Raw genomic sequence first — 15,944 nt, 5'->3', positions numbered from 1 at the left:
TGATTATGAGGGATTTGTAGTCCAGGAGGTGGTTAAAGACCACCAAGCTACTTCCAATGAGTTCAGGTCTCCAGGGTCAGATGAATTTAAACCCTGAAGGAGTAATTAATCAGATCAGGCATAGGCAAACTTGGCCCTCCAGGTGTTTTGGGACTACAGTTCCCATCATCCCTGACCACTGGTCCAGTTAGCTAGGGATCATGGGAGTTGTAGTCCCAAAACATCTGGAGAGCTGAGTTTGCCTATGCCTGAATCAGATGCTATTGCCCTTTAATAATTCTTGGAGAACAGGTGAGGTTCTAGAAGAGACCTGAGATGGGCAAATGTTGTCCCTGCTTTCAAGAAGAGGGGAAGGGAGGATGGGAAGGAGTAACCAGAAAACTACAAACCAATTTGTCTGACATTAGGCAAAATTCTAGAACAGATTATTAAGTGTTTGGTCTGTGAGCATTTAGAATAGAAAGTATGGATTGCTAAGAGTTGCCACAAGTATATCAAGAATAAGCCACACCAGGTCAAGCTTACCTTGTTTTTTGATAGAGTTATAAGTCAGGTAGATCATGGGAATGCCATGGACATAATAGGTCTTGATTTCAGCAAAGCATTTGACAAGGTCTCTCATAATATGCTTGTGGACAAGATGGTGCAATGTGGGCTGGATGATACTATTATTTGGTGGAGTCACAGCTGGTTGAGCTATCATGCCCAGCAAATATTCATTAAGGAAGGAGATCTTGAAAAAAGTGCCACAAGGCTCTGTCCCAAGCCCTGTGAATGATTTCAATAAGGGTGCAGAGGAGATGAAGCAAAGCCAAGAGGGATAGCTAAATAGAATCAAGATTCAAAATGATCTTGATGAGCTGAAATATTTGGCTAAAACCAATAAGAGGAAAATTCAACAGAGGCAAATATAAAGTCCTTGATTCAAGTGCAAGGAATCAGAATGCACATGTACAGAATGGGAGAGACTTGGTTTGGCAGTGGTACATATAAAAAGAATGTACGTGCAGTGCCTTTCCTCCCAGGGGGTACTCAAGGGCACAAAGTACCGGCACATCTTTTTTGTTGTTGTTAAAAAGTGTGGCACTTTCTGTAACAACTTCATGGTGAGTACCAGCACCTTAAAAAAAGAAAAAGAAATAAGCACTGTCTATGCACCTTAGTTTATTACAGGCTAAACATGAGCCAGCAGTGCAATATAGCTGCTGAAAAAGCTAATAGGTTGTTCAAATCTTGAGAATTAATAGGTCCACTGGATGGGCTGCATTTGAAGTTCTGTGCCCAGTTCCATGTGCCACATTTTGAGGACATTGAAAGCCTAGAGCATGTCTAGAGGATATTGAGGAGTCTGGAACCAAATTCTATGATGGATGGTTGAAAGAGCTGAGTAGGCATAGGCTGAAGAAGAGGTGGTTAAAGGGAGATAGGAGAGTTGCCTCCAAATATCCTAAGGGCAGGATCTATTGGACTGAAGGATCAACTTCATTTTTACCTAAAACACTGAGGTCCACCAACCAGAGTCAGGTGCATTACAGTAAGAGTGTAAGAGACCTGTTGCTGGATCAGGCCAATGGGCCACCTATTCCAGCATCCTGTTTCCATAGGCCAACCAGATGCCCCAAGAGGTAGCCTGACAAGTGATGTAGGTATGGGAAGAATTAACAAACAGGGTACCTCTGAGCACATGCTCAGACCAGGAATTCGTGATCAGTACCACCACCACTGAGCCTAATTCTTCTCAGTCCCCCTCCCCACGCACAAGCAGGCTACAAGGAATTTTAATCACAAGTTGTACTCAAAAAGTAAAAGCCAACTGAGACATTTCATTTCATGGGACAAACTGGGCATGCTGCAGGAGACCCAAGGGCAGGGCACCTTACTTTCCCCCTAGTTCAAAGCAGATATTTGGGACATGGGTGCGTGTGTGAATTGGGAAATCACACAGTGTTACAGTGTTTGGGGAAGGTGGTGTTAAACTCCCCCCCCCATTTCCCTGAGGCGAATTATCTTCCACAAATCGTCATTTGCCTTGCAGGGAAGAACATACATGTTTCTATTGCACCCACATGGCATATAGCAGCTTTGGAAAGAGGGTGGTTTAGATCAGGAAAATGGAATTGGGGACAGCAGGGGTTGAATGCCCCCATCTGCCAGTGCCAATCTGATTTGTCTCCACCCACCGGCAAAAGACCCGCATACCTAGTTTGGCACGTCATTGCGATTATCTGAGCCATAAATTTAACAAGGGATTGAAGCAGTGAAGGAGCCAGAAATGGAAGGCAGGCAGAAATGAAAGTCTTACTGGTTTTCCTGGCAGGCCAACTCCAGGTGGACCCGGCCGGCCTGGGGGTCCTGGTTCCCCAGCGAGACCTTCAGGACCCACAAACCCTGGGTCGCCCTAAAAAGACAGGCACAGTTGTTACTAGTGAGAAGCTCATCAGTAGAATAGTCAGTCCCCACCCCCGAGAGAAGCATAATCTTACCTTCTGGCCTTTGGGTCCCACCACACAAATCTCCCCAGGCCGGCCCTGGTTAGGAAGAAAAGGCAGGATGCATGAGGGTGGGGCTTCTTTCCACTTAACAGGGTCAAATGGTCAGAGTCTTCAGAGCTTGAATAATTATTTATTAAATTTACATACCGCCCTATACCTGCAGGTATGAATGGAGGGCCTCATGGGCTGAGAGTGGGGCTTAATCAAGGGAGCTTCTGGGGGAGGGTATATTCTGAGACTTCAGAACTCCCTTTGAGTGCGAGGGCCTTGTTCTCTTTTAAACAATCTTCCAGGGACCACATGCAGCAGTGCATGGAACAGCAAATGTGAATTTCCCCCTTTGTACAGTATCTCTCTCTCTCTCTCACACACACACACCCACACACACACCCACACACCCCTACCTCTACCTCTGTCCTCCATCCAGCCAAGCAGGCAGCATAAGCAGAGTTCAAGGGCACAGTCTCCCTGATCTACATACCAGCCTGGATAGCTCAGCTGGCTAGAGCATGGTTCTGATAACATCAAGGTTGCAGGTTCAATCTCCGTATGGGACAGCTGTGTGTTCCTGCATTGCAGGGGTTTTGACTGGCTTTATACTACTGGCCAATCACAGGGGTCAATATTTCAACCCCTATCCTAGGGTGCAGAACCTCAGGTCTAGGGGGCAAATACAGTCCTCTAGGTCTCTCTAGGATTCTTCTCAGCTCACACCTCCCCAGCCACACACCCTCGTCCAATGAAACACCCATCACTGGCCATACTTTGCACTCTCCTTGGGTGCTTTTGCCTGTCTAGAATTGCATTAAAATGTGAAGAAGTCTCCCCTATCCCTATGGATTCAGTAGGGTTCCTCTTATGTCATGTTCCTCCATGACCCTGGCTCAGTCTAGGAGAAATCAATGAAGAGAAGGACAAGGTGCTGTGTGGTGTATCTATTCTGAGCAATCTTTCTAAAGTCCCTACTCTTCTGATCCAGGAAGTTAGAATGGACAATAATAGTTCGGGGGGAAATGATACAACAGAGTTAACGGGGAAATGTCACCCGAAATAGTATGAGCATTCATTCTTCGAAACGCATCTCCATGTGGTGTAAATGAGATTTGATGATGGGAGACACAGCAATGATGGGAAATGCAACATTTGTTTTCAACTTCTCAGCTTCCAGCATCATATCTCAGTTTTGCCAGGCAGGAACGCACTCATATGAGGAAGCAGCAAATGAAGAATTTCAGGGAGATGTCAAATAAAAACTCTTAAATGCTATTTTGGTTTAAGTGAACTGATGAATAATCTTCCACATACATTTTTCTTTAACCTCAAGGGTGTTTATTTGGGTAATAAACTTCTTTTTACATCTGAAGGATTCAGATTTGAACAGCACCATAAGAACAACTTCCCAGTGGCATTGTTCACTGTTTGAAGGATTCCTGCCAGCTAGAGAAGACCAAAGCTTGGGTCACACAGATAAGTCAGCCAGTGATGTAAATGTACATGTAGCATCTATGAATAACTTGCACGTGTGATTGGCTGAGCCATCACAGACACACCAGAGGATGAAGTTTCAGATGACCCCAGGGCCGGCCCTAAGGCAAGGCTGGGTGGCGCAATGCGCCAGGGCGCCGGGCTGCCAGGGGGCGCCGTGCTGCTGCGCCCGCCCAACAGTCGCGCTGGAAAACAGGGGGGGGGGTGCCGGAGGGATCTTCGCACCACGGTGCCAGGGCGCCATATATGCTTACAACGGCCCTGGATGACCCTCCCCAAACAAACAAAGCAGCACACACACACAGGGCTCTGTTCACAGTAGGGATGGGAAGAAAGTTGGCCCGTTTCACATTTTATTGTGAAGCTATCTAATTAACACTTTCTGAGGCAACATGCAAACCAAAATGCAACTATCCTTCAAAATTTACACTTCTACAAATCTTGTAATACAGTTCTTCAGCCAAACAATGCATACAGAAATGCATATATTAGCAGAGAGTGTGCATAATAATCAATACTAGGGGAGTTTGCTTACACAAATGGTGTATTAGGCGAAATTGCATGCACAATTTTCTGCATGTGTGCTAACCTGCTGACAAATTTTCATGACACATTTTTTTTTATAAAAAAGCACCACAAAATTATGCAGAAATGTGGTCATCTGAACTTGAGATGGGAAACAATGAGAAATAAAGGCACCAAAATGAACAGATTTGCCCCAGTTCCAATTAAGTAATGTCCATGCACGTGTAGAGCAGCTCTATGGCTGTGTACACATTACCATTTACTCTGGCTTCAGTGCACCCCCCCCCCCCGGTGTTTGTAATGTTAAGCCACATTCACTGAGGTGTGTGTGTTTGGGACAGTCATTGCACATGCACAGATGACAGCTTCATCTGTTGGGATGTGGGGTTTGCAGGCACACATTGCCAAACAGGTGGTGTGCATCAGGTGAAGACATCCTCACTCCTTTGCTAGTGTGTACAGTAACATGCAAAGGCCACCTTGTTGTGTTTAAATATGAATAAGGTAAAGGTAAAGGACCTCTGGACGGTTAAGTCCATTCAAAGGCAACTATGGGGTTGTGGTGCTCATCTCACTTTCAGGCCGAGGGAGCTGGCGTTTGTCCACAGTTTTCTGGGTCATGTGGCCAGCATGACTAAACTGCTACTGGCGCACAGAGGACCATGACGAGTGCCAGAGCACGCAGAAGCACCGTTTACCTTCCTGCTGCAGACCACTTGCACCGGTGTGCTTTCAAATTGCTAGGTTGGCAGGAGCTGGGACAGAGCAATGGGAGCTCACCCCGTCGTGGAGATTCGAACCGCCAACCTTCTGATCAGCAAGTCCAAGAAGCTCAGTGGTTTAGACCACAGCGCCACCCACATCCCTAGTGTGTACAGTAACATGCAAAGGCCACCTTGTTGTGTTTAAAGGTGTATATAGCCTAAGTAAGGGTCTTCCTGGCAGATCCACAGAAGTGAAGAAGACCCTGCCCAAATCTGGCAAGGGAGCCAAAAAGCCACACAGCGAACACATGTGCAGAACTCTCCAGATCTTAATTTGTGAGGAATAGAACTGGGAGGAGAATCACTCGAAGTTAACACTCAAGCAATCCTTGTGGCAGGGAAAGTAAATTCAGGCCTCTGAACAGGAGAGGAATTCACTGTTTTCTTTGCAGGATATTTGTGTATTGGCTTTGCTGTCATGTAGGGGGCACTTCTTATTTTTAATTTTCTTTCATGACATGGCAGGAACAAGACTTTGCTCTTGGTTGTCCTGTGGGCTATTTTCTTAATCCCCAAATTAGCCAGATGCCTTGGTGTTCTTAGGCATTTGGGGAAGAGTAATCAGGGCAGTCATCTCACACACACACCCCAAAATGGCAAAATAACTGAGCAGGTAGTGCCAAAATACAGTTAAAAATAAAAAAATGAAGGAAGCTGATCCTGCACCCATGCTAAAAGGCAGCGACAAATTCTGGTGCACTTAACCCCTGAAAAGTCAGAAATGGTCCCCAAATACATGGTATTCAGGGTACAATCCTAAGTACAGAGAAGGAAGAAAATGAGAAAGAGGGCTGGAAGGAGAGAGTGTGTGTAAAAGAGAGAGAATCAAAATTGCACAACTTACATCACGCCCTGGGCTTCCTGGTTTTCCTTGAAGACCAAAGTCACCCTTATCACCCTTTTGCCCCTAAAGAAAACAACAGATGACATGTCTTAGCAATTAATTCAGTTTCTGCCTTGGCCTCACTCGAGTACAGCCTTCACCAACTTGGTGCCCTCCAGATGCTTTTGACTGCAACTTCCATGATGTGGGTGCTGTGGTCCAAAACATCTGGAGGGTGCCAGGTTGGGGAAGGCTACTCTACCTCTCTTTTAAATCGGAACCAGTGAAGGCAGTGAAGGTTCTGTGTGAGTGCCTGGAGGCGGTTGGAGGATGGATGGTGGTTAATGGATTAAGGTTGAATCCTGAGAAGTCAGAAGTACTATTCTTGGGGTACAGGGGGCAGGCTGGTGTGGAGGACTCCCTGATCCTGAATGGGGTAACTGTGCCCCTGAAGAACCAGGTGTGCAGCCTGGGAGTCATTTTGGACTCACAGCTCTCCATGGAGGTGCAGGTCAATTCTGTATCCAGGGCAGCTGTCTACCAGCTCCATCTGGTACGCAGGCTGAGACCCTACCTCCCCGCGGACTGTCTCAGCAGAGTGGTGCATGCTCTAGTTATCTCCCGCTTGGACTACAGCAATGAGCTCTATGTGGGGCTACCTTTGAAGGTGACCCAGAAACTACAACTAATCCAGAATGCGTCAGCTAGACTGGTGACTGGGGACAGCCGCCGAGACCATATAACACCGGTCCTGAAAGACCTACATTGGCTCCCAGTACGTCTCCGAGCACAATTCAAAGTGTTGGTGCTGATCTTTAAAGCCCTAAATGACCTTGGCCCAGTATACCTAAAGGAGCATCTCCACAACCATCATTCTGCCTGGACACTGAGGTCCAGCGCCAAGCGCCTTCTGGCAGTTCCCTCATGGCAAGAAGTGAGGTTACAGGGAACCAGACAGAGGGCCTTCTTGGTAGTGGTGCCCCCCTGTGGAACACCCTCCCATTAGATGTCAAAGAGATAAATAACTACCTGACATTTAGAAGACATCTGAAGGCAGCCATGTACAGGGAAGTTTCAATGTGTGACATTTTAATTTTTAATCTTTGTTGGAAGCCGCCCAGAGTGGCTTATTATTATTATTATTATTATTATTATTATTATTATTATTAGGCCATCCTCATTATTGCCACAGTCTGGCATCCCCTGCTTCCCTGCCTGACATCCAGTCCTTGTAGCCAGACAGAGGCCCTCAGTTCTTCTAGCTAATATCACAGCTTCCCTGGAGAGTTCTTGTAAATTTGGGAGGATTCTGGATGAAAGGTAGCATCAAGACACAGGAAATAAACAAACAAGACAAATACATAAAGTTCTTGTAGCAGGACCTTCTGTCATGGTAGAACAACTTTCAAGGGCTCAGCATCTTCTCTTGGGCCAGCTATTCCTTCTCTGAAGCCGGGGTGCTTACCTTTTGTCCAACTGTTCCAGCCAATCCTGGAGGTCCCTGTTAGAAACATAATGGATTATTTATTAGTGGTGTAGATTTGTTAAGTCCATGCTATCCCAAATGCTGAGGGATGTTTTCATCATACTGTATAAGCACACACCTATAAGCCTAAGGACTTTCACAACTGTCATTTGGAGGGGGAGGGGAGTTATTAGCATCCCTTTCTACACCACCCCGGCCTGAGGCCATGACAGCTCTCCCATCATGCTCAGCCAGTAATAAGTATACTGTTGTTATATATTATTTGTTTTAATGACTGTACTGTTTTAATTGATTTTTTTTCTTCATTTGTACCCACTCCATGATCATCTGTTGATATTCGGGGGTGTGTGTGTGAAATAATAAATAAATAACTTGGGTAGCTCAAATAAGTAGCTCAAGGCAGATCCACACCTGTGTGGAGCTACCATTTCCAGCACTCTGAATGAATTACAGTTCCCAGGATTCTTTGGGGGAAATCATGTGCTTTAATTGTGCACTGAATATGTTTTAAATGCGTAGTGTGGATCTATTCTCTGCCCCTTTACTGAGACAACATTTCCCACAGCTTTCCCATCCCATCCCATTAGGAGCTGTCCAAGGTCCTGACTTGGCCTGCTTAGGCCAGAAAGGGCTCTGTTTATTGCTTCCCTTTTCTACATGGGACCCAAGCCCCTATAGAACAAGACAGGGGCTACTGTAATGCACTAAACGGGATATGGTGGCAGTGGAAGTGATGAAGCCTCTGTCAACCATTATCTAAGCTGCCTACCTGTCACATAAGGAATGGGTTCTGGCTGCCACTGGTTGAATTGCTCTGATCTCAGAGAGAGAGGTGAAGCAGCAGCAAGGGCCTAGGGAAAGAGGAGGCAGAGGCCTGAAAAGGCAGCAGAGAAAAGGAAAAGAAGGTTGGATTCTGGGGGAATGGAGGAGGCCAAAGGTAGATGAGAGAGGGAACAGGCAGAGAGGAAAATGGTTTGCCATCAGCAGTTCTTAAGTGAGAGAGGCTAAATTATTCATATCGATTTGAAATACAAAGCAAAAGTCCTTGGGCTCTGACAAAATATATAGTGCCACTATATTTCTGGGTTTTTGTTAATGCATTAAGTGGACAGGGCAGGATGCAGCTGGCCAGGCACAGACACACAGAGACACACACAGTGTCATGACAGGCCTGACCACAGGACGCCATGCCTAAATATTTATCATTCACAGTATAAACTTTGGCCCAGCACACACTGGCCTTTATTCAAATCAGCAGCTTTCAAAGTGGGAAAGAAGAAGAGATGTTTTGCAAAACAGCAAACTGGAGATTGCAAAGAGACAAGTGGCTGGTCAGCAAATGGTCAGAGTAGGGTGACTTGGGCCAAGTTCAAGTGACATTCGATGGACACAGCCCTGCTAAGGTCAGGCTAAACCAAGAAGGCTAAGGAGTAGGGACTGAACTTGATGCATCTATGCATGGATGTCTGTGGAGCTTATTAACTAGAGAACCTGGAAGAATGACTGGAGAGGCCGCTGAGTGGACCAATCTCTGAGTGGACCAATCTCTGCAAGCAAGATGCAGGCATATGCAAGATTCTGGGTCCCACAGCATTCTTTGACATCAAAGGTCAGTCTAAAAAAGTTCTGTCCAACTCCAGATGATGAACAAGGACAGGCTATCAGAGTTTGGGCCCCTGGGGATAGTCTCTCTGACCTCATCCCTTAATCCTTACTGAGGTGGTAAACCTGCGGCTGAGCTGCAACCCTTCAGGTTGCAAGTGAGGGGCTCACATGACCAGATTGTTTTCCACACTAAACAATTCTCTGCAAGCAGAAAACAAAATATCACAGTGATAACAATGGTAGTACATTCTGATCAAGTGGGTTTTATTAAGAACAGGCAGGGAGTGGGTCATTTAAGATTGGTAACTAATCATTTAAGATTGCTGCTAATCTATTGCAGGTAAGGCTGAAGAGAAATTTCATACAAAATATTTTTCAACTTGACATTGAAAAATACCTGGGCAGGAAAGCTCACCCATTTTCATCAGTTTCACAGTCCTAGCAGGAGCCTTCTCCCTCCCCCTGGCCACCATAATGCATCAGAGTGAGCAGAGTCTGGGATGCAAGCTGACAGTGGGTGGAGCCAGAGTGAAGAGTGGGAGGAGTCAGAGGCAAAAGAGGGTGGTGCAAGAGCCAATGGTGTGTAAAGCCCTAAACAGTTTGGCACTAGGGGCTGATGGGAGTTGTAGTCCAAAATTTCTGGAAGGCACTAGTTGGCAAAGCCTGCTGTACACACATGCTTACCTTTTCTCCTTGATCTCCCTTCTCTCCTTGTGGGCCTTCAGCACACTTCAGAAAAGATAAGGAACAAACAGGCAGGGAGTTAGTAGGACAGCAACACTTGACAAAGAAGAAAAGAGAGAAGCCAAACAGGCATGACCTTTCTCCAGGGTTGGGCAGCAGCTCACCTGTAATGGGGCTTCAGGTGAGATCCGGACACAGTCAGCACCCTGGAAAATTAACAATAGCATTACAGGTTTGTGGGTGGGTCAGCCTGGATTAAATTTGTGTATCACCCTTCACCTGAAGTTCCCAGGGCAGTTCACAGCATAAAAATACTTTAAAATACAGAACAAAACCACAAAGCACACAACAATAACTAAGATAATAATAATAATACTGTAATGTCAAACAAAGGTTTGGCATTGGGATTTGGATATGCCAATTCTTCCACATGGTAAAAGTGTTGATCCCCAAAGCATGTCAGCCAAGTTCCAAGAGTCAGTTCATGTGACAGAGTGAGGAGGAACCATGCTGTACTTACACGATCACCTTTCTCCCCTTTGGATCCATAGACACCTGGTGGTCCACGTTCGCCTTTCCCACCCTGTGCGAAAAGAGAGAAGGAGCTCCCTGAGAAAAGAACTGTCATCATGCCATTGAAAAGAAAACAGAAGCTCTAGGCAGAAGACACTTCCGGAGCGCACAAATCAAACACAGAAGCCCACATGCTGTGGATGTGAGCAGCGCACAATACAAAACCATGACATCACTTGATGTCTGGATGCAAACACATATGCTAGTTTATTTATCTCTTTCAGATGTAAATGTCATCCTTGCCCTTCGCAGGGAGCGAAAGGTGGGTGGGATTTAGATAGAGAGGGGATGAGAAAGAGAGAGAGAGGATGACAGCAACAGCATGGGCAGGTGGCATCGGGAGGAAATTCTCCCCCAGTCTGTTGATCAAGGTGTACATAAGTATCAGCTCCAATCTTGGCTTCAGGTCTCTAGTCTGAAAATGAATAGCAGGTTTAGCAGCTTGTCTAACAACAGTGGTTATTTGCCTTCTTTACAAGTCTATCCATTTAAAACACATGACCTCTCAAAGAATCCTAAGGATTGTACTGTAGTTTGTTAAGGGTGCTGAGAATTGTATCTCTGTGAGGTTCCCAGGATTCTCAAACTACAATTCCCTGGATTCTTTGGGGGGAATCAGTGTGCTTCAAATATATAATGTATACACAACCTCAGGCGCCAGCAGGAACACTCTAGCCACCCTTAAAAAGGTAAAGGCACCCCTGACCGTTAGGTTCAGTCACGGATGACTCTGGGGTTGTGGTACTCATCTTGCTCTATAGGGCGAGGGAGCCAGTGTTTGTTCACAGACATGTGGCCAGCATGACAAAGCCACTTCTGGCGAACCAGAGCAGTGCACGGAAATACCATTTACCTTCCCACCGGAGTGGTACCTATTTATCTACTTGCACTTTGACATGCTTTTGAACTGTTAGGTGGGCAAGAGCTGGGACCGAAAAAAGGGAGCTCACCCCATTGCAGGGATTCGAACTGCCAACCTTCTGATCAGCAAGCCCTAGGCTCAGTGGTTTAGACCACAGCGCCACCCGCATCCCTTACCTTAAAATAATTACAAACTTCCTGAAATAAAAATATTCGCAAATGACAGAAGTTGGATTGTGTGCAGTATCTGCAGTTAACAATACAAGCATTTATAAACTGGTTAATATTCAAAAACCTCTAAGCGATGACAGTAATTAAGCAGTAAGAGAAAATAACAAATCTCTAGTAACAATGAGAAAAGAAGTGGTTGTCGTCTGAGCACATGGCCTGCATTATTGCCTGTTAGTATCAATACACAAATATGCACTACAATTTGGGGGACGTTCTAGATAAGGTAATTTACATGCTTATTATGTTGTAGTCTGTTTGTTTATTTAATCTAATCAGAAGAAGGCTTTAAAAGGAAATGCAAAGTGATCAGCAGTCCTCTTTAGCCCTACTAGTGATGGCAAGCCAGACAGCCAATTATTCTAGGAATGTTAACTGCAAAACATTAGGTATGTAGAGCCTAAAGCAGCCACCACCATTTGGGATTCTGCTAAGGTGAAAGACTTACCTTTAAGCCCGGCGGACCCAGCGTGGCCTGAAGAGATAAAAACAAAATTAATGTACCTGCTAGATGCCTCAATGAACATTCTGCATGCCAAGAGTAAGTAAAAGGAGGAATCAGGTCAAACGGGAAGAGACTGAAAAGCAAGTATCCAGGCCGACAAAACGTTAAAACTATCAGGGGCTGCGTAACGTGAGCCTAGAGAAAAGAAGATTAAAAGGTAACATAACAGACCTCAAACTTAAGAGGCTGCCATAAAGAAGATGGAGAGGAACTCTTTCCTCCTTCCCCCAAGGAAAAGACAAATGGAAAAGTTAGTCAAGCTGCAAGGATGGAAAATGTAGGTGTCTTATTGAGGGAGGGAGGGCCTCTTATAAACGCTGCTGGAACAACCTGAAAAAGGATCTAGAAACGGACGGAGAAGATGGAGGCCAGTACTAGTCATAGGCTTTGGTGGCTGGGTCAGGCCCATGGGGCTCCGTCTGCCTGCTAAAGTTAGGGGCAAGATGTCTGCATAGCTACATAGATGAGAGGCGAAGTGGATATCCAAGGAGGTAATCTGTGGCAAAGAGAAGGAGATGCTAAAAGATGTGGGTCTAAGTGAGGAAATCGGGGCTGGCCAGTCTCATTGCTGTTCACTCTTCTAGTCAGGACAGTGTGATGGCATCCAGGTTCAAGACTCCTTGGACATCTCCGCTTCAAGACCTGCTGCAGATGGTTCTGGCACACATATGTTCTATCCATGTAATCAAACAAACAGCATCTCCCTCCCTCCCTCCCTCCCTCCCTACCACACACACATTCACACATTGAAGTAAAGATTGACCCTGAGCTTTGACTTTCAGTTTAAAACGTACCAGTGGAAAATTGGCTGCCACTGCGATGAATGAAGAGCCCCTGTCAAAAGTTACTATTCTGCAGCTGCTGTATCCATTGACTCAGCAGGGCCCCCTTTGCCAGGAGGGAGGTCCATGAGGAGGCAAACTTATTCTTATGGCTGGAAGTCACACGAGATTGAGTGCTTTAAGCATCTTTCAGAGAACAGAGAATGTCACTCAAAAGCCTGATTTTTCAGAGTGGCTTGAGCTTAATCTGAGAGGGGGAAGACAAGCCCTAGCTCATTTTTAGGTCACCATTGTGAAAAGGCAGCCCCTGAGCATGCCCAGAGTGCATTCCACTTCATCCTAACCCTAATGTAAGGGTGGGCAGAATCCTACAATATAACCCCCTCCCCACCACAATACAAGTCTGGTATAGTGTCTGCAATCAGCTCACCAAGCATCATAAGTTGTTCAGGTCTCTGCTAGAGCTTTCAGGCTAACCAACAGACTGGTTATTTAGCAGCATAAGATGTTGTCGTCTGCTGACTCAGACCAATGGTCCATCTAGCTTAGTACTGCCTACACTGACTGGCAGGGGCTCTCCAAGGTTACAAGCAGGAGACGGTGGCTCAGTCATGGAGATATGGCGCTTACCAAGTTCAGAGATATTGTTGTGCACAAGTTGGGAGGGAGGAGTTGTGGCCCAGGGCTGCTGAGACGATTCAGCACCTTACATTTCATTAAGAGTGAACTGGTGGCCTTTGTAAGAATCTCTTAATATGTCAGATGCTGGCTGCCTTCAGACTAGGAGCAAGAAAAGTCTGGAGGTGGAGATCAGAGCCTGCAGTCAAGGAAAGGGCAGCTCTCAGTGGCAGCAGAGCACATTTTCTGCATGCAGAAGTATCATAAAGGAGAGGCCACAAAGAGGATGCTCTAACAACAGGAACTCTAATACAATATGGTTATGGAGGGGAAAGTCATGCAGCCAGCTGCCGCTTGTAATGCAGATGGAAACTAAGAGCCCAGGGCTTGAGCCTTGTATGGCAAGCCAGAAGGACCAAAACACCACACCTTGTTCATCTTGGGCATTTCTGGGTAGGGCTGGGTAGGGCTCTTGTCTTCTACCAAGAAAGGCACTGCCTGTCATTGTAGACAATCCTGAGTTAGATGGACAAATGGCCTGACATGGAATAAAGTGGACTTTTTAAGGGAGGCAGAGCACATGTGTTGCACGCAGGAGGTCCCATGTTCAACCCCCAATATCTCCAGGTAGGGCTGAGAAAGACCCCTGCCAGAAATTCTGTGAAGCCACTCAGTTTGGGCAATATGGACCTAGCTGGGCCAATGATTTGACTGGAATAAGGTAGCTTCTTATTGTCCTTTTCTCTCTCACACCAATCTGCCCCTGTCCCTCAGTTCATGTTGAGGGTCAAGCCACAGGGTCCCCATTAGAGTACTCCCTGGGAGTAATGGCTAAAAGGGACTGGCCAAGCCACCAAGACTCGGATCTGTGGCTTCCCCTCCCACAAATTCCTGTGCAATGGCTTGGCAGTCCCACCATCTAGTCCTGCAGAACAGCAACCAAGTAGCAATGAAAGGGAAAAGTGAAAAGAGTAGCATTGATGCAGCCTCTCCTCCCCACCTCTTCCTTTCATCCTCTGCAGTTCCATGTGCCAAAGTTGTTGCCATGGGAACTCTTGCTGACATCTGGAAGCCATCACAGATTTCTTCAGTGATCCAGATGTTCCAGTGGATGCAAGCCAGAAGGAACAGGGGAAAGTGGTGGAAGGATGGGGGGTGGGATCATGGAGACAGCTCATTTTAGAAAGCATGCAGACAAAGTTGGATATTCAGCCAACTGGGACAGGTAAAAGGACTTGGGGGGGAGGGGAGAAAGAAGATGTAAATCCAGGTTCCGGGGAAGGAACCCGCCACTGGGATGAATGAATCGATGGATGAATCAATGGTCCCTGTTGAGGTTACAATTCTGCAGCTGCTGAGAAGCCTTTTGAGTCAGCAGTTAGGCTGCCAAATGAGGAAGGATCTAAGAATACAGCCTTGTCCCATTAGAGGCCTTGTGTCTGTCTCTGTGTGTGGGGGGTGGTGGTGTCAGGTGATTTCAACATCGCTCACAACTAGAAGTTTACATCAGTTGCTTCTCTAATTTGGCGAACTGCACATTCAACTACAATTGCAGCTGGGGCAGCAAAACAGTCAAGATGCTGCACTAACACCAGAAAGAAAGGGATGTGGGTGGGACAATGCTCCCAAGTGTACCAGCAGTGTTTGGCCAACCCTGAAAACAAGCAAAATTGTTGGGCTTTTTTTTATTAAAAAAGTGGGGGGTTATTGTGGGGTTACAACAACCCTAAGAGGTCGGCTGGTCTTGCCTTACCCTTCTTCTCATAGGAAATGCTCAGCAGAATCAAGGAGGTTCAGTTGGAGAGGAGTAAGAAATGTCCCTATTTACATCTGAGGAATGTTGGTGGGTATGGAATATCCAGTTGGCAACCAGAGATGCCAAGCCCAGAGTACTTTCTTGTTCTGAGCATGACCTTGCCTTCTTGACCACCAGCTCAACTTATCTCCTGCCTAATTAACAGTTTTCCATGAACGGTTACTCTTGGACCAGAGTTCCTGCCCACTGGACCTATGGAGCTTTTTTTTCTTTTCCTTTTCCTTTTTACAAATCCACAAATGCATGGATCCCACTTCCGGAAGTTAAAGAGAGCCCATGTTGCTTCCTGAACCTGCAGGAACAGACATCCTGAACTAGTATCCACCAGCCTGCCTTATCCAAAGCTCATTAGAAAATCAATGTGATATTAACAGCAGCCCCTTGACTTACGTTTGAAAGCTGTGACTTCTGTGAGCATGGGGGACACTGCAAAGAGAACAAAACAATTAAAAAACTAGAAAGGAAGATGCCTTCTAATAAAAGCTGCAATAGTTATAATGCAGTTCTGTGCATGTTTATTCAGAAGTACATCCTTCTGTGTTCAGTGCAGGCTTTTCCTCAGGTGAGTTGAGAATAGAGAAGGCTGTATTAGCTAATTGACTAGCAGCCAAGCAATTAGTTATTGCAGCCTTCTACAACTTGGTGCCATCCAGATGTTTTGGATGGGAAGTTTCATCCACCCCAGGCACCAAGGCAA

General features: G+C 46.0%; 1 protein-coding gene across 6 annotated transcripts in view; it reads right to left on the bottom strand.

The window, feature by feature from the left end:
* Positions 1–15,944, bottom strand: part of COL16A1 (collagen type XVI alpha 1 chain) — a 129,851-nt gene that overhangs the window by 61,830 nt on the left and 52,077 nt on the right. For all 6 annotated transcript variants that reach the window (XM_035121180.3, XM_035121183.3, XM_035121185.3 and 3 more), the window contains exons 10-18: positions 15,638–15,673; positions 11,975–12,001; positions 10,385–10,447; positions 10,029–10,070; positions 9,865–9,909; positions 7,555–7,590; positions 6,111–6,173; positions 2,484–2,528; positions 2,303–2,398 (exon numbers count right to left, since the gene is read on the bottom strand). In XM_035121180.3, the coding sequence (XP_034977071.3) occupies positions 2,303–2,398; positions 2,484–2,528; positions 6,111–6,173; positions 7,555–7,590; positions 9,865–9,909; positions 10,029–10,070; positions 10,385–10,447; positions 11,975–12,001; positions 15,638–15,673 (453 nt within the window). The remainder of the gene's footprint in view (positions 1–2,302; positions 2,399–2,483; positions 2,529–6,110; positions 6,174–7,554; positions 7,591–9,864; positions 9,910–10,028; positions 10,071–10,384; positions 10,448–11,974; positions 12,002–15,637; positions 15,674–15,944) is intronic.

Source organism: Zootoca vivipara, chromosome 6 (genome assembly GCF_965207765.1).
Source record: "Zootoca vivipara chromosome 6, rZooViv2.hap1.1, whole genome shotgun sequence".
NCBI classification, from domain to species: Eukaryota; Metazoa; Chordata; class Lepidosauria; order Squamata; family Lacertidae; genus Zootoca; species Zootoca vivipara.
The sequence above is the reverse complement of the archived record's forward strand: the minus strand, read 5'-3'. Positions and strand labels throughout refer to the sequence as shown.